This window comes from Syngnathus acus, chromosome 21 (assembly GCF_901709675.1).
Source record: "Syngnathus acus chromosome 21, fSynAcu1.2, whole genome shotgun sequence".
Taxonomy (NCBI): Eukaryota; Metazoa; Chordata; class Actinopteri; order Syngnathiformes; family Syngnathidae; genus Syngnathus; species Syngnathus acus.
The window spans coordinates 7,692,591-7,714,384 of record NC_051105.1 but is presented as its reverse complement, the minus strand read 5'-3'; the positions used below and the strand labels follow the sequence as shown (position 1 = coordinate 7,714,384).

General features: G+C 41.5%; 2 protein-coding genes across 7 annotated transcripts in view; both read right to left on the bottom strand.

Moving 5' to 3' along the window:
• Positions 1–1,121: 1,121 nt before the first annotated feature.
• LOC119115581 (muscleblind-like protein 2a) lies at positions 1,122–11,487 on the bottom strand. 6 transcript variants are annotated; one of them, XM_037240219.1, is made up of 11 exons: positions 11,236–11,486; positions 10,302–10,355; positions 8,307–8,819; positions 7,499–7,663; positions 7,220–7,417; positions 6,839–7,084; positions 5,420–5,473; positions 4,990–5,146; positions 4,013–4,048; positions 3,100–3,194; positions 1,811–1,944 (listed from the first exon to the last, which is right to left on the bottom strand). In XM_037240219.1, the coding sequence occupies exons 3-11, from the start codon at positions 8,466–8,468 to the stop codon at positions 1,930–1,932; spliced, it is 1,128 nt and encodes a 375-aa protein (XP_037096114.1). In that variant the 5' UTR covers positions 8,469–8,819; positions 10,302–10,355; positions 11,236–11,486; the 3' UTR covers positions 1,811–1,929. The 6 variants fall into 6 exon arrangements, with proteins under 6 accessions (XP_037096115.1, XP_037096114.1, XP_037096113.1 ...); XM_037240218.1 differs by having other exon boundaries at positions 10,306–10,355; XM_037240215.1 differs by lacking the exon at positions 10,302–10,355.
• A 3,172-nt stretch (positions 11,488–14,659) lies between these two features.
• hs6st3b (heparan sulfate 6-O-sulfotransferase 3b) overlaps positions 14,660–21,794 on the bottom strand; it is a 43,198-nt gene continuing 36,063 nt past the window's right edge. Inside the window, exon 2 of the mRNA XM_037239857.1 lies at positions 14,660–19,047. Coding sequence (XP_037095752.1) covers positions 18,303–19,047 — 745 coding nt within the window. The 3' untranslated portion in view covers positions 14,660–18,302. The remainder of the gene's footprint in view (positions 19,048–21,794) is intronic.

Sequence of the window (21,794 nt, the reverse complement as noted above, 5' to 3'; positions counted from 1 at the left end):
GGGGACAATCTCCACCCACCGTCCTGTCGAACATCACGCCATCAATACAATATCCATTTTAGAGGGCCCTCACTCTGGAATGAGCTACCAATCCATATTCGATCCATATCTTCACAGGTTGCTTTTAGAAAGCACCTGAAACACCACCTTCTCCACTCATGATCCTACCAGTCCAAAATTACTCCACCGCACTCAGCTGATCCATACTAAGAACATCAACTTAAACCACTATTTATACCCTGATTCTTCCTTGTTTTGTTATTTTCTGTTTGCAGTTCTTCTGCTTCCGCTCAGCTATTTTCTTACCTGGTGTTTTTTGATTGTTTCAACATCACTAAAGTGTCAAATTTTGTTTCTCTTGTTTCTCATTTTGTATAGTGTATTTGTTTATGTATGTATACGTTCACTTTCGTATATATGCATATATAAATATGACGATTTAATATTTAGCTAGTTATGCTTGTGTTTATTCATTGATGTTTATTCATTTATATATATATATATATATATTATTATTATTTTTTTTCTTTCTTAAACACTTGAATAATATTTGATGTCACAGCACTTTGTTTGTTGTGCACTTTGATTATACAGGAGTGGAGCTCCTTACAAGCCCTAGGCTTCGTCTCCCTCCCTGCACTGTTATTTGTTATAATAATATGTGCTAAACAATAAACTAAACTAAACTTTCAAAATGTGGCAGGCCTCACACCTGTGGAGGAAAAAAAAAAATCAGCGAGTGTTTGCAATGAGAACCCAAGCTGATTCACGTATGCCCATCCCTAGTAAACAATTAAAACAATATGAAATTGAGGAATAAAAGTAATAATGGACATATTTAACAGAATGTCCTTAATCTTGTACAAAAAAAAACTACACTGGACGTCCTTCTTTAAATTCTTCTAATCATGGACGTCCTTCTTTAAATTCTTCTAATCATTTGCACATTCAGCTACTTAAGAAACATTGCTATGAGGGGGCAGAGGGTGACTACAGTCATCTTAAATATGAAATAAAATAAAGAGTAGATAATTCTTATTAATAACGAGGGTACATAAATATTCATTAAAGTCTTCACAAAGCATTTAAAATGTGTTCACGACCTTCTAGATCCGATTTTATTTTTTTAAATACAGGACAATGTCATTCGAAGCCCCTTAAATATGACGACTCTTTAGGCACTTGTAACATTCAAAACTGAACGGTTACAAATTAGTTCAGTCCTCGCAGGATCACGTTTCTATTTGAATATACACTGGATAAACTCTACGACGGTTATGTAAAATACCTGTCATTCTGACCCAATTTTCTTTTGAGGGGAGGAAAAGAAAAAAAACAAAAGGTTAACTCTGTGGCCTTAACTAGCACACTTGTTTGGGTCAAGAGCGGCAAACAGACTTTCAATGCAATGCAAAGGCACACCAGGTGGAGGAGCACTGCTCACTGTGAATAAAAGCCTGTACACCCAGAGCCTTCTTTATATTGATATAAATTAAAATAAGTGCTTTTCACTAATAAAACAATTGAATCTGGCACAAGGTCAAACAATCATGACTGAAACAATGCATTCAAGAAAGTGAACAATCTCTAACATGGCTGTGACCCCTTTTACAGCGGGTGCTGCCATGATGCACATTTGACGTGACGATTTACATTGTTAGAATTTCAGCTAACACGTCTATCTGTTAGTATCTTCCAGTACAACGCGGTTTAGATGCTTCTGTTACTTCTTCCGTAATTACAATGCATGTACGGTATTCCATGAGTAGGGTCTTGTGTGTGACCTTAATGGGATACCGGACTGTGTGTGGCCATGAACTCCACTGGTGGTCCTTGATCAGCATGCGGCTTGCTGTAGGTGACGTGCGCTGTGAACACTGTATGTACAGACGGGCTGCTCGGGATCCGGGTGGCACCTGTTTCTGGCGGTTACTTGAGAATGATCTGTTTCAGATAAGAGGGTGGAAACAAGACAAATGTGTCAAAGTGTTCTTGCTGAGGACATACAAGGGCATTTGGAGCTTGTTAAAACTTTCAGGGGAAATAAAGGGAACCATGACACTAATGTTTGAATATTCAAATAGATGCTCCAAGTTGTACACCAAAAGTTTAAATTGACTTTGGAGTATCTGCCAGTACTGATTCCGATCAGATACCTTGGCTTTGAAGATGAACTGGATTATGTAAGTTTAACAAGTGTTTTATGTGATTCCTGTATTTTGAGACATCAGAAGCAATGATGAGTCAATGCTGCTGCATAGTTGCTGGGTGAGTGCTCAACTCTGCCCGTTTACAAACACCAAATGCAACCAGTTTGTCTCTCAAAAATTACTCGCTTGTTCTGTTATTTGAAGATATGTTGTTGAAACGTGTCACATTTTCTAATCTGTTGCGCTTCCAAGTTTTTTGTTTTTGATCTTCCCTAACTGTCATTAGTGTGAACTGTTTCCGCATTTCGTTAAGTGCATCTTTTTTTTCTTAAGACGCAGACGAGCACAAAAGCTTGTGGCCATTTCTTTCTCCCTCAGACGTACACACGTACTCTGGGGAGTGGCGCTTTTTGGGAGGCGCCGCCCACAACAGAGAGCACTTTGCATGGCTGCGGATGAACAGATTGCTGCCTAAAGACAGCTGTGCTGCAGTCACTAAAATCAAAACTGAAATGTCATAATCGTCAGTGGCAGTGAATGAGTTAAATCTTTTTCAGCCAATCCCGATTGGCTCGTGACAATTTTTTCCCCATATTTTCCTCAGATTTGTTGCTTGGTGTCTTAACTGTATGAAGGGGGTTCAGATTAAGAGGTTCCCCTGCATGTCATCCAAACCTAAGAGAACATTTGTTAAATTCAGCAATCTAGATAATGTGAAAACGGCGAGAAAAGCAAAAAGGAGTGTGAAAATTGACACGGCAAGTGTTTGCAGATGTCACTACAAGTGTTGCCTGTCTTAGCAGAAGTAGCTGATCGACGGGCAACATGAAGCTCAATGACAGCCGATGCAAGCGGGGACACAAAGCGACTCCTCCGATTTTAAAAGAGCCCAAGGTTGTCTTGACAAAAAGCTTCGGGGAAAAAAAAAAAAAAAATCAACTGAGCAAACCTGATTGGCTGGTGCTGTTGCTGCGTAGGGGACACTTGTGGCGGGAGAAGTTGCTGCAGAGACACTAGCAGGCGTAGCACTGTACATCATGGGGACTGGCTCAGGAAGGGGGGAACCATGGAAGCAATGAAAAGGCAGGTGGAGCATTATGGTAACCATAGCGACGTGTGTCTCTAATTTTTGCCAGGCAAATACAAAATGACGTTAGCAGCAAGGCGTCACTGGGTTAGAGCTGCAGCTGGCGTGAGATTACACAGCAGAGCGAGGCAGCGGGAGGAATATAAAGAAGAGGGCTGATCACAGGGACAATTAAGACATTTACCCAGAGAAGCAACACCACTAAATATTACCAAAGCTTTTTTTTTGGGGGGGGGGGGGGAATATTTACTAAATAAATACTATTGTGAAATGTCATGCTTACACTCGTCAGCCGTTTTAGGCACACCAGATTTAATAAAATAAAAGTTCTAATTAAAAAGATTTCAATGCATCATTGATATACTATAGAAAGTCAGAGATTTCAGGAATTCAATTCAAAAGGTGAAAGTTAATATTGCTAAAATGTACTCAGTTTTTTTTTATTTCATGAGATGCATCTGCATTTTGAAATTAATTCAACAAAATGAAACAGTTGTTAAATCAACAATCAATATAAAATGTTCACGAGTGTATATTTCAAAAGAAAGCAGACATTTCAAAATGTTGCGAGTTTTGAAATTTTAATCCTACCACATTGAATATTGCTTTTTCATTTGTAAATTGCACTTGCTGAGGTAATATCTAAGGAAATATTAATGCCATATAAGACGTAGACTGCAAAGACAACACTGAAATAAAATGTCATGTGTATCTTGATTGCAACATGATTTTTTTGAGCCAATGTCACTCGGCTCAAAATGGACAAAGTACTTACCGACGCTGTTCGCAGGAGCCATACAGAAAACAGACCCTGTGTGGGTATAATGGAAAGAGATGAAATGTTGATAGAATGACTGCTTGTTTCCCGAGTCAACTGGACTAGCTCAAGAGTTGCTTATGAAAAGACAACATTAGAAATGACAGTACGCTTATCAAATAAGCGGTTGTCATGTCAACAGCCACGTTGCTAGGTAGCAACCTTGTCTCGGTTGGTCCTGCTCGCTGAGTGTCAGTGCGTGTCAGATGACTACAATGTCACATTGGTTTAAAGAGCAGTCGTGGCTGATTATGTTCATTAGCGGTGAACAAAGCCGTTTTGTTACACCTCTGAAATAGTGCTCCAATTCAATGTGAGGTTACATAAGTGACTTCGAAGGCTTTGTTTTTTTTTCTTTGCAGGTTTACTGGAGTCCTCCACCAATGCACCTCACCTATCCAATTAACAGCTCCTCAATCATTAACCTATCTTGGACTCCACCACGCCAGCAGATTTTGCCTTTTGCCAAGGTGTTTGGCCATTTAGAAAACTTGATATTGTGCAATACTTACAGTGCCCTGTTCTGCTCTCTGTTTCCACCCTGCCTGGCTGATTTGTGCTCTTCTGCTCTCCTGCTTCGGCTCCTGTTTCCTGCCTGTCTGGACCCTGCACCTGGATTCCTGCTACCTTTTCCGAACAGGAGCCTTTCCCTCCAGCCACAACAATGTCCACATGTGACAATAAATATCTCTGCTGCTGTTGTTGCTGCTCTCATACCTGCATGTGGGTCCTTTTCACAATCTTAACCCCAACAATTTGTCTTTGTAAAGGCACTCTCTTTGAATTGGAACTCATTAGAAGTGCTATGCCTAATGACTATGACTGTAAACGGAAAACACAGCATCGTGTATTTTCTTTCGTTATTCTGTCAGTGTTAACGGCCCACTTGCACATTTCAATAGAGAAAATTCCTTGGTGAGTGAGTCAGTGCGTACCTGCGGGGTAGAATGCGGCCGTGGGCTGCTGCAACTGCGTGCTGGCCAGAGCCTGCTGGTAGTGCAACAAACTGGGGCTGAGCAATGAGCTGGCCCAGTTGCTCTTCTCCAGAGCTGCCCTCTTTGGTAGCGGTTGCAGGAGGCTGTGGGGGAAGCCCTGAAAAGCAAAAAAACATAACTCATTTAAGCACGTATTCTTAAATATTTTGTGGTCATTTAAATAAAATAAAAAAACTACACAAATAAATGTAACTGTTAATTACAAGGCATGCAGTCATGGTTTCAGGATACAAATCCGAATGGAAATAATGTATCACATTAACTCTACTGAGATTGACACAAATGAGATTACAGAAAGCTCACAGTGACGAAACGACATGATATCACAGTATCATTTACTGGCTACATGCAAAGCAAAAGGTGAAAATACCAGGTCTACAGTTGCCTCGAGGGGTCGCTTCATTGCTTTGGCAGTCGACTGAGTCTTTTAAGAGCGGACAGCGAGCACATGATGGCAGTGGGCCAATGGGGGGGTCAAGCGTATTAACATACAGCAAGCACAGGTGCATCATGGGGGACAGCGTTGTGCATAGATGAGAAGGGGGGAAAACAAAAATAAGCTGAATGTAGTATACCACATAAAACACAGTTTGCATGCACAGTAACCACTCAATGTCTAAAGATAAACACTTGTGTGTCATTTAGTGTTCAGTAGATTTACGATTCTACACATCCATCATTCGAGATACCGTTGCAGTCTTTGTTAAAGGCTAATGATAGCTGTTAAAGATTATGGCTACATGGAGTAAACACAACCAGCATTTGTTTATGGGAGCGATGCATTAGGGATGGGCATAAAACCAGATTAGTCCATTAATTGATTGTTAAATGTGTGGAATCAAGTGTCTATTAATTTTGGCTTATAGCGATTGAGGCAAAATGGGGGTGCATGACTTGGTTGAAACCAGCAGTTCATTTGGTCTCAACTAGCCTGTGGCCTGAAGAAAAACAGGGTTACTGACACTGGCACAGAAACAGGCGTTCAGAACATTCAGTGAGCGGGGGAGAAAGATTTTTCCATCTCTCGATTGCAGCCCATCAGAATGAAAAAAAAAAAAGAAAGAATAGTGAGTTTACCCAGGCTAGTGAAGTTAGCAGGGCCTGCCAGTAGAGTTAGCATGTCAGTATCTGCATCGTTTGATTCACTAGATTCATGTTTCTTCTATTTCTGAACAATAACCACTATTATTTCTGTACAGTATTCTGTTTTAAGCAGTTAGGCCTCACACATTCTTGATGTTTTAAAAAAACATTGAGGTGAATCGTTACTTTCCTCTATGGTGAATTTAGTTACATGCCCCTCCTTACAATGCAAACACCATGACATTGAAAAGACAAAAACAAACTGCAATAAAATATTACGACATAACAGACGCTAGGTTTGTAGCTGTGTTATCAGAATATCGAATAGAGATAAGTTTGAGTGCAACAGCAGTTACCTCCTATTTGTTTGGTACACAGAAAGATAGAAAGCTAAAATTACCGCGACTGTAAATATTAAGAGCCATGCAGTAAAGTATAACATAAGTGAAAGGGAGAAACAAATACAATGGTTTAACATTTTTAACAACACAGATGGTCTATGGAGAACATATAGAGCACACATAAAGAGCACATTTTGGTTAAACTCCCCGGGACTTGCATTCTGAATTGAATTCAGTACACAGCTAAATACAATTAAGACTTAACATATAGAGTTTGAACTAGACTATGTCACTGTTAGCTGTCATTTAAGCATGAATTAAAATGAGGTCATTCTGAAGATAGGCAAAGACATTGATTATCTTACCACGGCTGCAGCTGTGGCCTGGGCCGCCATGGCTGTCTGATGTTGACCGGACTTAATTTTGGCCTGCAAGTGCGCAGGCGGGTGAAAATACTTGCACTTGTCGCGGCTGCAGCGGCTCTTGATGTAGTCCATGCAAACGGTGACGGTATTGTCGACGCTATCGATCATGGGGTTGTCGCTGGGGTGGGCAAAGCGGCAGTCCGTTTCTCCCCGAGTGCAGGTCCCTCGCTGAAACTCGCGACACACCTACAATCGGAGTCACAAACTTATTATTTTGTAAGACCTGTAAGAAAGTCTTTGGGCCACATTTGGTGACCCGGTAACATTATTTGTTACTTTTCAATGGGTTCGTTAGGTTAGATTGGACCGGCTCAACTATACCTCCAGTTTGTCGGTGCGCTGGAGCTTCTGGGAGGGCGAAGAAGAGGAGGAAGAAGGCGAGCTCTGAACCGTGACAGGCGCGCTCCCTGAAACGAGAACCTGACTGTTGGGGAGGATGTCTGTGGGAAGAAGGCCCATCCCGTGGCTTAGGGGCGTCAAGTAGGAACCGTAGCCGAGACCAGAGTTAGTGCCAAGACCCTGTGTCGCAGGAAATGAAGGCTGTGAGATAATAAGGACGGAGAGAGGTGGGATTGCATTCGCTCAATGTGGTGGACTCACCACAGACGGCAGACTGGCTGTAGGGATCATGATCTGCATCTGCTGGGCGAGCACAGCAGCTGCTGTTTTCTGCTGAATGAGATTGTTGCGCCCGTTTATTTCCAGCTGAGTCTTTAAGTGGGAAGGTGGATGGAGGTACTTGCAGTTCTCTCGAGAGCATCGGCCCTGCATTGGTTGAAGAGCGGCAAAACAAAGTACATTAAGCTCCTTTTATTCAATTTTCCCATCTGAACACAAGCTTCCAGGCAAGGATCCATCTTCGGAATGGACCATCAGGGATCGTCGCCACACTCCTCCACAGCGGCAGCGCGGAGTCACCAGCGTTTTCATCGCAATGACGTGGCGGCTAGTTCTCGCGGGCTAACTGCGTAAGCTTACGCTTCACACCATGTGAGGAAAGTGCATTTGTACAACTGATGCCTCGTCTTATAAATTTTCCCTTAGCAACTCGTTGGAATACCGCCACAGTTAAATGCCTTACCCTGAAAAGATGACGAGTATGCTCTGCATTGGATTAAATAATTGCATCACCTCTGATAAAAAAAAAAGAACTAGTGTTCCTTGTGTTGAAGTTGCGGCCTCGCTAACAAATATACTTACTTTGATTAGCAGCCCTGTACTCTGCAGTTATCTAAATAAAGGCCTGGGCGTGTTGTGCTATTGGCTTAGATCTTAAAAGACATGAGTGCAGCATGTTTTCTTGAAATGTAAGTCATGGGACGCTTGTTGCACGATCACATGCCACCGGAACCGCAACTTTCTAGCACCAGCAGAAGCGGCAAAAACCGAACAATGTGATCTTTCTTACTTTTAGTGAGTCGAAGCAGGCGATGACCCTCCCATTTTCCACTTGGCAGCTCTTTGGCGGGTGAGCAAATTTGCACTCCTCGTCACTACGTGAACAGTTTCCTCGCTGAAACTGTCGACACACTTCCAGGGTCAGCCATTTTGTATCTCTCCCCGACGCCATGTCCAAAGGTTTTTGATCATAAACTGTTTTTATTATAAGACAATCACGGTGCAGAAAGCTGAAGGCCGATCACACTCCTCTCCTAAAACATGAGTCCTCCATGAGCTGGAGCTAGAAAGATCCGAAGGAGGTTCGCTGAGCTCGGAGATCACCCATCCATCGTACACCACCGCTCACTGGCTTTGCTTTGGAAACTAAGCGAGACCAGGTGCTTCTTTATACCCTTATCCTTCTTTGACGATGTGCAAAGAAGCGGCCCTTGGATGTTGTTTCTGGCCCCAAAGAAAAAGAACGGACTTTCCTCCTACTTCAAGCTGTGGATATCTTCTTAAAGGCACCTATATTGGTGAGCTGAAAGAGATAAAAACACAAATATTACTTGCATGTTGGTCCCAGTTTGGCAAAGCCACACTGAAAAAATATACTTGTGAAGTAAAAAGGCAACCTTACATGGCCAATAGAGCAAGTGCCTGAATACTTTTGAAACCTTGCAATACTGAGGTAACCTGCAAATGGCTCAAATACTCTACGCACATTCAAAATGCGATGTTTCTTTGCAGTGGTTTCGTGTCCTGACTGAATGAATGAACTAAGCAAGTATTGTGTCATAAGACAAGTTTCTTTGTAATAAAGTCAAGAATATGATTTCACGCTTGTTGCCGCAGCAGCAACTGTCGTCACAGAAACACTTTTTGAAAAAAGTCCACGGAGAGAACATGACCCAGATAAAGAAGTGGGTCATGATCCCTGATCAAAAATTGCTCAATGTGTTACCAAAGAGAAAGACACTCACAAAATTGAATCAGTCACTTTACAACTTTTCTCAAAGATCATGTTTCCTTTAGAGCAACACAGATGGATGATTCACAGAGAAACTTAGCAGTAGCAGACATTTGTGATGTAAAGTGTAAGCTGTGATCACGACGCCTCTGATCCACTGAAACAAGGCAAATGGAGAAATAGTGAGCTTTATATTATTGCCAATATTTTACGTGTTCTGTTGTATTCTTATTTTATGACCCAGCGTCATTCCAGAACTGAAGTATTTGAGCCATTGGCTGGAAAGCAAGTGAGCTGCGTTTGCTCTCACAACGGCGCAACCACCCATTTCCCTTGTCTTTGAATACAGACTTTTCTGACTTTAAGGTTAGAGGTTTCTGACTTTAATGTCACAATTCTGACTTTAAAGTGGGAATTCTCACTCTCAACTTTTTTTCCCCTTCTTCACTGGCTCTAATCCTCTGCTGTAAAGGACCAACTTAACACTCCGGAATGTTTAACTCTTTATTTCCGTGCTGTGACTGCCCAGTTTTGACTATGTGCAATTTAGCTGTCTGTGAATGTGTGTTCTTCATGGGTTTCGCTACGTGTCACTAGAAATGTGCTTGGAAATCGTAAAAAAATAACTTAGAAAAATCAGATACAGATACTGCATCTAAATTGGGCATGTGCCTTAGAGAAAATGAAGTCATGTGGAAGATGCGTCACATTTATTATGACACCCAACACCTTGCTTAGCTAAGGTCGACCTCCATTCATAAGGAACATAAAGTAGATAATACTTTACACACACATTCAGGCTTAGTCAACACTTAACAGGATACACACTGCTGTACACTTAGCTGTGTGACACACAGGACGTTGAGGTTTGGGGGGGTTGAATTAGCTAAAATATGCAGGCTGAGAAATTAGGCTCGACAAACGTGCAGGTTTTCGGTCGCATTGGTTGACCGGGAGCTAACAGTCGCAAGCCATCGTGAAATCCCAGAGCACACAAGAGAACATTCCTTTAGGGGCACAAGTCAGGAAACGAGCCAGGCCAACCAACTTTACCTACCCGACTGCCCTCGCATATATGCAGCACACCCGTCCACAACTTCAGAGGCACTGAGGCACGGATTTAAAATGATTATCAACATTTGTAAAAGAAAAAACAACTCGGTGGGCAAAACATTTCCTCCACGACCACAGGAAAACTGGAGCGACTGAGTCCAACATTCCCAGCCTCCCCCTCTTCCTGCCGGGAAGACCCTCCCAGTCTGCAATGGACCAATTGGAAACAAGAAAGGGATACAGTGGGAAAGCTGTCTGCAAAACACTGCTGCTATTGGAATAAAAACTTTCCTTTTCAACTGGTGATGGGAATGTCACTGCCACTGGAAATCATCAAAATCCAATGCATTAATGTTATTTTTAGCCATGGCTAAAAAAGTACATTTAATACATGTAATTGTTAGCAGAACACAGCAAGAGTTTGCTTCCTCACAGAATACACCAAGAGTTTGTTTCCACTAAATATGACCACATGAGGCGTTTCCTTTGATGAAATGCTGAACAGAAAGTATTTGCTAAGCCTGGCCGGTTAATGTACAGCTCTCAACCTGGACACTGTTTAAGCAATGTGGAAAACAACCCCCTGCTTTGCAACGGATCGCATCAAGTTCAAAATACACGTTCACGGTGCACTGATTGAATTCTTTCCATTTCACGATTAACTGTTGACATTCGACGACATGTCACTCGGACGACGCATCGTCACGATTCTAACGTCAAAGTGACACTTTCATGGAGTCACTGGCCTATTTTATATACTTCAGCACTATAACGTTGAGTGTGGGTGTTATTCTTCCAGATGACAATATAATTGTCATTCTGACGTATTTAGCATTAGCACCGCTGGGGCTGGGCCCCCAGCGTATGTAATGACGACGTATTAGCAGTTAGCATGATGCTAACTCGGGTTGCCCAGGGGCGAGAAGTTGCTTACCTCATCGCCGCGGATGAACCGCTGCCCGCGAGGTTGGTCGGAGCAGGATAAGGGGAGGGGGGCATGCGGCAACGCACCACAGCTCAGACGCGGCGAGTCAAACCCCAACCGTGTGGCCAAAACGAGCGCTCGACAACCGCTTGATGTCGAACGAAACGGTAGCTGAAGTATCTCACCAACTACGGGGACCTCATTTACCAACAGCCATTACTTTGTGACATTACACAGCTTTGAGCAACAAGCTTTTGACAGCTTACTGTACAATCGTCCATGTGATGTCACGAAGGGGTGTATGGAAGACTCGCGTAACTTATAAAAACGTGACATTTTCACTTTAGATCGTTTAACATAAACCAAAGCGGACAAACATAGACTTGAATTGACAATATATACCGTATTGAGCGTATGTCATGAAATGTTGGATACGTTCTACAGTGCTTACGCATTGACACCCCTCTGAAACTGCAGAGTGGTTCGATCCACACGAAAGCCAGGAGGCTAGAAGGGCAAAGGGTTTTCTTGTTACCAAGGGAACAGTAATAAATCCGTGTGAGATTTGTTTTATTTTGTATTATTCTTAGCATTTAAACCGTCGTGACTCTTTTATTTTAATATTTATTTCAGTTGCTGACTTTTGCCACGTGCGCACTTCCTAACAGAATGCGTTGTTAAGTACTCAATAACAACATTAAAATCTCTGTTTTGCACAGTAAAACCTGCACACCATGATCATATTTATGCATTGCAGATATGATGAGCGGATAATGTGTGAGGACAATGCACGCGGTGTCTTAGTTTAACGAACCTTGTCAAGGTCAAACCAGACAGATGCTAACACCACGGGCGAGGAAGGATTTTGCTGATATGTTTAACAACAGGGTGCACCTTTATGAATACAAATTCAAATGTGACATGGTGTCCCCCCCACTCTATGCAACACTAGATGAAGTAGAATGTGTGACATTACCATTCAGTTGCTGTTTATCTTTTTTTTTTTTTTGAGGGAGGGGGGCCGCCTGCCTACAGTCTCAAATTTGTATTAATGCTAAGATAAAGAAAAAGAAATATCGTAAATATTGTCAATTACAACTGACTAATTAATAAGTAATTACAAGTAATATATAATGGAATAACTAAGAAATGAAATACCCAAATATTCTAAAATATATAAAACATTAAAAGGCCATTACAAAGACATGAATAATAAATGCAAAATTAAAACAAATCTATACAAACACCTAATACCATAATAATATTACATTCTTCACTAATGTGTGTGTTTTTTATCCATCCATCCATACATACATACATACATACATACGTATATGATCTGTCAGCGAACAGGAAATGAAGCATGCATTCAGTGTCACATGCCGAGGTCAGCACATTGCTCCCTGTGAGGAAAAAAAGTCCCAGAGTGAATGAATGTGTCATACGACCAAAAGAGAAACAAAAACAATGCATTATATTGCTGCGCCTGTTGTTTTACCGCCCACATAGCAAATTATTTTTAGACTTTACTCTTGGAATATGACACTTGCATGTCTTTAAATTTTATTAAAGGATACAATGCAATTACTTTTGCACAATTTAAAACACTACCCAAGTTTCTTTAATCTCTCGCATGCTTTCAGCAATATGCTCCAAGGATCAAGTATCACACCAAACTTCACACACCCTATTCTTATCATGTTGAAAACAGTTTGTTTTAAGCTGTTGTGCAATGTCTACTAGCAAACAGAAACAGAGCAAATGGACCTCAGGCAGATGGGATGATTCAAAAGTAGCACAGAATTAGCAACATTTCTGTTCAACAGGTTAAATGTTTGCTAACGTTGGTTTGTTCACAGCGGTAATTCTACCTTAGTGGCTGCTAGCGATGAGAGTTTGTTGATGCTTCTGTGACTAACACAACAACACGCATTCATAATTGGATGCAACAACTGTATGAATGACCATGTTTGATAATCGGGCATGTGCTCATTAGCACACTTGAAAGATAGCCTTGAAGTCATTACAAGCAGCTAGCTTACAGTTTTCAAAATGGGCCCATAAAATATTTACATGGTTGTTTTAATTTCACACTTAATGAGTGGGCAGGCACTCCAGGGACCCAACTATTAGTGTACAGGCCATTAATGCCCCCCTAAAATATCCCTTTAAAGATTCATGCTTACTTGCTTTACTTGACATGCTTATGTGGCTTGATGCGTGTAACTGTCATCCATTTTCCTGAAAAGACACTTTTTGACAGCCGTGTCAAGGACAAGCCTCTTGTGACACCTCTTCCCGTGTCAGATTTCTGACAAGTCTCACTGTATGGCAGGATTATAAAGTAAAAACGTCCCTCTATCCTTTTTCTGGAGTGCTTGTCCTCATTAAGATCCTGAGTGAGCCTTGGTTAGAACTAAGCTCACGACTGGTTGCCAGTCACTTGAAGGGCACATAAAGATGTACAAACAGTTTAGATTGAGAAACCCCTGAAATCCTGGGGAAAATGGCAGATAGAAAGGCCATAGCCAGTAAATAAAAAGTCTAATTTTAATAGATGTTTTGAATTTCACTGGTCTTGCTTCAAGCTGTTGTCTGTTCCTAGTATTTGATGGAGATTTATACCGTGATAGGGAGGAAGGCTGCAATTTCCCAGAATGACCACTAAGTATCAGTGTAGTCTTACTTTTGTATTATTCTTGGATTCTCGCAGCAGTTACTTGTACAAGAATCAATTGAAGTTCACGATTTATTGTGGAAGAGTATAATTGTAACCCTTTTGTTAATTTAGTTTCTTTCTGCCTGTTTAGTACCTATAATAGATTTGTAATTTCATGACGCATCTATTTTATTTTGCTTTGTTTTCTCGCCATGATCCAGGCCATTTAAATTTGTGAACGAGACTGCAGATTCATTCACCCTTATGATGATTTCATAAATCATTTTTTCCCCTTTGTTGTGATATGAACAGATCAATGTTCCTTGGAGAATGAGCACCATATGGAATCAGGCACTTGCTTTTTCTGCTGACTAGAAGAGCTCAGAAATTAAAAATAATGTCTTAGAGAAAAGCAGTCCATGAGGTTTTCTTTCTTTCTTTCTCCAAGTCATTAAACGCTTCCTACGGTCAAAACATTGGGGATAATACAATCATACCATCTGTGCCACAGCCGACTGAAAAACTCTTAACCGCCTGTGCAGTGCAACCTGAAGGGACGTTTTCACTTGTAATGGCATAAAAACTATGTTCAAATAAAGCCCACATAAAACGTTCCACCTCAGTGATCTCTTGATGGGAAAGCAAGACAAAAGCTGATTATCCAAATCATACCACATCATGTGCTTGATGTTGGCTATGCGTGGCCGCTAGTGGCTGACTGGTGACAATGTAAGAAGATGCTAGTGTGTATCTTATTCAAACAGTACATCCGCATTGTCATTCAATGCATTTATTTCTACTGCTAAGTTTTTATTTTTCCAGGTCTGACAAGAAAAATGGCAGATTAAATGTCACACGCCCCAAAAAGGCAATTCATTTCATCACGAGACACTTGAACATGTACAGAAATTGTTACACAAGAAAACGTACCCTCTTTATTTCCCTCCCAACCCGATGTCCTGTTGGCGAGACATTTTCCATGAGGCAGCCAAGCCGTTCTTGAGCAACGTTTGAAATAAATTCAAAAGGCCATACACGCATAGTGTACAACTGTACATACATACATTCATACGTACATACTCCAACCTTAATGTAACCCATAACCTGCACAACACAATTGACATGAAATAATTTTATTTTCCAGTAGGTAAATAAAAAACAACTGTGATCCTGTGGTTGCACAAACGTGCACAAACTCATACCTGGCTGTGTTCCGAACAAACCAATCAAAGATTGGATCCGCACACAGACACCATTTCAAGCACTTCTAATTAACTCCCAATAAAGTTCAGATGTTCTAGTAGATGTTTCCTGACATTTTGGCAGCCACACTTTACAGCACACATCATGCTCTGCAGAAAGCTTCCTCAGCATCAGAGGGATTTCATTGTTCAAAGGTATCAGTCATGAGAAGGGTACAAAAACATATATACAATAGCATGGAACACAGTGAAGACACGCCTAATAGAACATTTGAACTTTATTTGGGGTTAATCAGTCGCTCTAAATTTGATATGAATTCATGTATTTGGTTAATTCTGAAAAAAGCATCATTCCCATTAATAATGGTGTGCACACTTTTGCAACCACATCTCAGTCTAGTTGTATTTTTACTATTATTTTTGATTGAGTTGTACAAGTCATAGAGCACATTAAGTTTTGAATTGACTCATCTTGCTCTGCGTATTTTACAATACAAAAACCTGGCATTTGAACAATGGGGTGTGCAGACTTTCTTTTTTTTTATGCACTGTTCATGTAATTGACATGTGTCACACACACTTATAGGCTTTGACATAATGTAATAACTAACCATCACACCATTATTGCCCCATTGCAACTCCATCCAAAATAATAACATCAGTTTGAGAATCTCATTAGGGTCTCCTTACGTAAGCAGTCCATGTAGCGTACGGCAAGTGGTCCAGTGTACTGACTATAGCACATAACTGTGCTCCCATCTGTTGTCCTCTCACTCCTGCTGCTTGTTCCACAGCAGCCAAAGCTTTATTTCAACCGCAAAACCAACACCATCGACTAGGAAATGAAATATTCATGAATGTGATTTTTAAAGATGGCATCTCTAAAGTGGAAGGTCGTCGTCAGAATGAGTCTGTTTTGGACCAGGCTGATGCATCAACTATGAAATTGACTGCTGTTGTGAATGAATGAATGGAAATGATCTTATGGATGGGCAACACAAGGCATTTAGGTATTTCAGAATGGTAATAACATTTTTTTAAAAAAAGAGACAATGTGGTTATGCTGATAAGGATGTGATAGCATTTGTGTGTGTGTGTTGGCGGGCCTTTCAGGGGATACAAGATAAGCATAAAAGCACACAAGATTAAACACAAACTCCCGTTTCATCTTCATGTGTGTTCATGTGTCGATAACGGCAAAACTTGACATTTGTATACTTCCTAGGATGCAGGACCATTTCATATATGTTTCTTAAGCAACAACTTATTCACTTTTATTCCATGTCTCATCTTAAATACAGTGGAACCTCCAAAGTGGAACGCGTTGGAATTTGACTCCAGACAAAAAGTGCAAAAATGAAACGATTTTAGCTTAGCTAAAGAGTCAACTGGGTAAAGGTGGTTCGTCAATCTTTGGCTTTTTTTTCTGTTTATACAAAAGATTACCACTGATGGCAAAGATGAAAAAGCGGGATGACAAATCACGACCATGGCGCAGGAAATGGAGCTTATTGCGACTTTGTACAATATGGCTTAATACGTCAACTCACTTTCTAACTAGCAGCAGTTTGGCAGCGGGTGAACAACAACAACAAAAATCTTCAAGCTATTTATTGCCACACCCACTGTCAAACAAAACAAAAACCAGAAAACTGCACATTGTGTATTTAAAAGTAATCGCTTTGCCTTAGTCATGTATGTTTGGCTTAATGCTAATACACAATGCATGCAAAATCTCACAGACGAGCTAACGAATAGCATCAGTGTCTTCAAGCAACGGAAATTTGAACACAAAACGGTGGAGCAACACATGTAGACAAATACTCAAAAGCATATTCAGTATCCTATGAAATGAACGTTTAATACTGCTGCGGCTTAGGCAAATGAGGAGTCACCGTTTCCATGTGTAGCCTATTTGTACGTTTGGACTAAAGTGCACCCACGAGGGAGCTGCTTGTGATTTAGGGCTATACAAATAAATAAGCACAATGGACACTTAAATGAAGAAAAAAAGTGAAAAAACTTAAATTCTTAATTTTTGTAAAATGTCATTATATTTCACTCGAAATTCTTCATTATTTATGGAATCACTATTGATTAATGGGGTTGCCCGCAATTTTAACACTGCAAACTTAGATTTTTTTTAAAAAATTTTTTTTTTTTTAAATCAGAGCAACTTTAAAGGCTATTGGAATGTTTTCAACTTAAAAGGTTCCACTGTATGCCAACAACATTGAGAGTTTTGTTGAGCAAGCTATTGCACTTGTGAAAATAAGAGAGAACATTGCAACTCAAAAATATAATCAGTCCTCATGCACCAAAAGTGGCCCTCAAGGGAAAGCTTTTCATTGAGCTCAAATAATAACAACAAAAGCTCATTCTTCTTCACAGACTACTTGTGCGAGTGTGAATGTGGCATGCAACCGTCTACGACTACTTTTTAAAAAATGTGTATGTGATTTTGATGACATTCATCTTTTTTTTTTTAATGTAATTTTTTAATAAAGCAGCTTCTGATTGTTTTTTTTTTTCTGGCAAGAGCTGCATTTGAAAAAGAACCAAGGCAGCGATGACATGATTAAAAACACAGCATTTGAAGAGTTTTAAGACACCAAAAAGGGCACCTGGAGGCAGTGTCCATATTTGTAAAGTGGGGGTTCTCAAATAATTTTGGTTCGGGACTTCTTACATGGGGGCAATTGAACACCATCGTGATCCTCATGGCGATCAAATAATAAAAAATTGGATCATAATATTCCTTTTGTTCAAATAAATGTGACTTTATTAATGTAGAGATTTAGTGGCTCAACATTGGCTTGTTAGTTTGTTTTACTGTCACATCAGTTCGTTCTCATTTGTATAGTAAATATGCACTTTTTATAACTGAGAATAATTTAGGGCAAGTTATTTGTGGACCCCCTAACTCCAGACCCCAGTTTGAGAACCATTGTTCGAAAGAAAGACGAGTGCACACTGAAAAGCTGAGCGACACATTAATGATGATATGATGACAATATACACGACTCACAAATGCTTTGGGATGTTGGGGTGACATTTTAGATTAACCCTAAAATGTACTGAAACCTTTAGAGGTGAACGTAGACCGACGTCGAACTTTAAAAGTGCATTTTCGATTCATTCTAAAACTTCACCCAACCAAATATCCCAATTTTTTTGTGAGTAGTGTATAATGACAGTGATTTAAATGAATGGCATCACCAGCGAGCCACTTGGCTTGTGTAGTCCTCAGTGGTGCTGGCAAAGTCATTGTGGTCCTTCTCCAGGCTTTTCGGAGCTTGCGCTTTGCGTTTGGACGGCCACGGCCCGGCTTGCTGCCGCTCGCGTATCCAACGGCGCTCCTCGCGTCTCTTCAAGCGCACCTCTCGGCGCTCCCTCTGCCGGGTGAACTGGAAACGCTGAAGGAACAGATCCTTGGCGTAGTCGTACAGCTGCACGTCCAGGAAGTTGAGCTCCTCGATGCGTCGTCGCACGGCCTCGCTCAGGTCCACGTTGGCGGCGCGCGTGCTGTTGATCTGCGTGAAGGCCGAGATGAAGCGCAGGCTGAACGTCCGCTCGAACAGGTACTGCGTCTTGCGTTGGAACTCGGTCAGGCCGTAGAAGGCCATGTTCTTCAGGTTGCTCATGGCGCTGCTCAGCAGGATGTGGTCGCGCTGGCTCTCGTTCATGGACGACAGGTTGTAGCAGCCCACCAGGCTCAGGTCGGACAACATGCGCACTTGCCGGTTGTTGGCCAGGTTGGAGGGGCAGCGCATGAAGTCGGAAAGGGTGACGCCCGACCAGTCCTCGCCGTTGTAGCAGGTGGGCAGCTCGTCTTGGGTGGGCGAACGCCCATCACACATATGCAAGGCCGTCTTCCAGGTGGCGCCGCGCTGGACGTGCTTCCACTCGCTCAGGTAACGGGACACCGGGTCACGCAGCATGGTGATGTAGTAGAAGTTCCTGGAACAGAGACAAAAACAATGCTGTGAGATTTTTGAATCTTTTTTTTTTCCACTGTTGAACATCACTCTTGTGGATTTATTTATTTTTTCTCCATATTTGATGAGCAAGTAAGTGAGTGCGTGTTGGCAGATGCCGGCTGTCAAAGTTTCACAGACGTTTTCTCGTCTGTTTGGGACTTGAAAGTCATGTAGAGGGTGATGTCTGAGTGCACTCTGCGGCCCAAAGGTCACCCGTGTGCACCATCAGCGTCAGCACACATCAGGCTCAGGCGTTTCCGTCTCGAGTGACGCCGCAGTACACTCCCCTCCATCCCCTCTTTAGAGCCACTCTAGCGTGCGCTGGAAAGACGACGACTGGGCTTTACATCAACGTTAGCCAGAAAATCAGTCACATTGTCACAGTCAAGGTTTCCCGGCAGCGTGTTGACGAGTGGCTGAAATGTTAATCATAAATCAGTAATGAAGAGCAAGAGGAGATACCCTGACCACAATATTCAGCTTTAAAACAACTAAATTAAGATGAGTACACAATTGCATGTGTGATTCTTTTCTCACAAAAGCACATTGAACATGAGCTTCTAGAAAATCTGAATACGAGCGAGAAAACAAGAAGAGAGGCAGCAGTGTTGTTTTTTTTGGAATAAGATGGGACTCATCACTGTTGTGTTTCTAACGATTATATTAGCGTCATTTTGTGGAGACAATTTTAGGGGTCTTCAAGAATTTTGAAAATAAACATCTTTGTATTTTGGGGAGGAGCTACGGTTAGAAAGTGACCTAGCGTGTCACGGCTGCTTGTTTACGCTCTTGCTCGAGTTGGTTAATTAAAAACGCAAGTTAACCAACAACGCAGGATCTCCTTTCCATTTTGCCTCAATTGCTGCAAGACACGATTAATCAGCAACCAATTTCCCACAATAATCGGATTTTCCACTTTAATGATTACACTTCACCTGTTGTCGTATGTATCCAAAATTCCAAAGGGATTTCAAATCTGTGGGAAATCTGCGGGTAATGTCACGAAATGGCAGTGAGGACTCTTACTGTCATGATCAATTTAGTGTACTGGCCAACACACACAAACACAAACACACACACAGCCTTGCTCCAGAAACTGACTCATGCATCACAAACGCACAATCCAGAAGAGACGCCACGTTTCATTCCCAGTCAGCATCAAAGCAACAGACAACTCTTTATTATTTGCCCATAATTAGCCATAATGGCGTTGCCCCCTGCTTCTGCTTGATTGCAAGCAGCCGAAGAGAACAGAACGGGCAGCCTGTCGCCGAAGCAAGCAAAGAAGCAGTAGTTCACTCATCGAGCAATTGCAGCAACATAATCATAATGGCGGCACATCGACTGTAACTTAATAAACAGAGGGATGAATGTCCTTGTTCAGCAGCAGGACTGAATGACTGTGTTGTTTGCAGTACGAGTGAGAACAGTGTGAAATGGTGTCTAAGCAATTTACACATTAGCAACAGACATCAGTCACAAGTTCCAATACTTTTGCACAAAATGTTTTCTGTCCTGAGTTGCTTCACACATGAACATGCATGAATTAAAATCTGGAATTGTGGAGCATATTAAAAAATGCACATAGAATGTATGCAGGACAGCTTTTTGAAATATATTTAATGGAAGGAGACATCCAGTGATAATATGAAAATGATGCCATGATAATGTTGAGGATCGGCGCTGGGGGCGGCAAACGAAAGCCGACAAGTGAAATGACTTTCTCCAGCCTCGCTTGACTCCTGCCCTTCTTCTCTTCCTCCTCCATGTCCGGCACACATTAGTGTTCCCAACGGATCCATAACCTTTTCTCAAAGGTTGTCACATTAATCACGCCGCTGAATTCGCTTGTCAATCTGCTCTTTGGACGCTGTTTATCTCTACTCGCCGTCTTTCTCGCTCTCTCCGGGTGGCCCTCCACCTGAAGTCTGTAATAACAGCCATCACTCTCCTTCGCTTGTTCTGTTACGAAGCTTGATGAGAGCGCGAGGGGACGCGGCGGTAGGGCTGATTCTATCTTGGCCGACAATTTCAGGTTGAGATAGCGTTCTATTTTTAAAAGCATGACACAAAAGACTTGGAACTTAACTGCCGCAAGGTGCTCCCAAGGAAAAAAAAAATAAACTCTGTGGTCTTGAGTCTATAGGAACACCGGGGTTAGTGAGCGTGATTGTCATGAAGACATGTACTTGTCAGCTACATGACCACTGGGTCGTTCCGGTTGTGCGCACCCGATGCCCCAAGACAAGATCTGAACGGAGCATCTGATACCAGATCATGTCAGCTCAGAGCTGACATACTCGTATTCTCTAATGAACACAATCATGGGTCCCCTAACAAATTAGGTCTAAAATTTTTGAGAGGAAAGAAAGGAAAAAAGAGAGGAGGGAAGAACGTTTTATTACATTCGAACACAGTCGATCAACCTTTGTACTGTGCAGTCTCACACATTCACCGGACCAATAGAAATACAATGACTTCAACATGGAGCACCAAAATGGCACAATCATCACTATTCATGCTATTTGCAATTTCCTTTTCTTCTTTGCTACTCCGACCTTGCTGCGGAGTGTACCAAGTGAGTAATACAATGCTGCGTTTAGTTTAAATTATATCCCAGAAGCTCCTAATAATTATAATTTGAACTTAATAATGAGGGTTCATCGTAATCTATTTCTATTATTTTTCTTTAGGCAAAGGCTGGCAAACTGGAGGTAGTGAAAGGTA

Coding starts and splice junctions, on each gene's coding strand:
- LOC119115581 (XM_037240219.1), bottom strand. CDS start 8,468: ATGGCGTCGGGGAGAGATACAAAATGGCTGACCCTGGAAGTGTGTCGA. Junction 7,664..8,306: donor CCTGCTTCGACTCACTAAAA/GTAAGAAAGATC, acceptor CAACCAATGCAG/GGCCGATGCTCTCGAGAGAA. Junction 7,418..7,498: donor CAGCCAGTCTGCCGTCTGTG/GTGAGTCCACCA, acceptor CCTGCGACACAG/GGTCTTGGCACTAACTCTGG.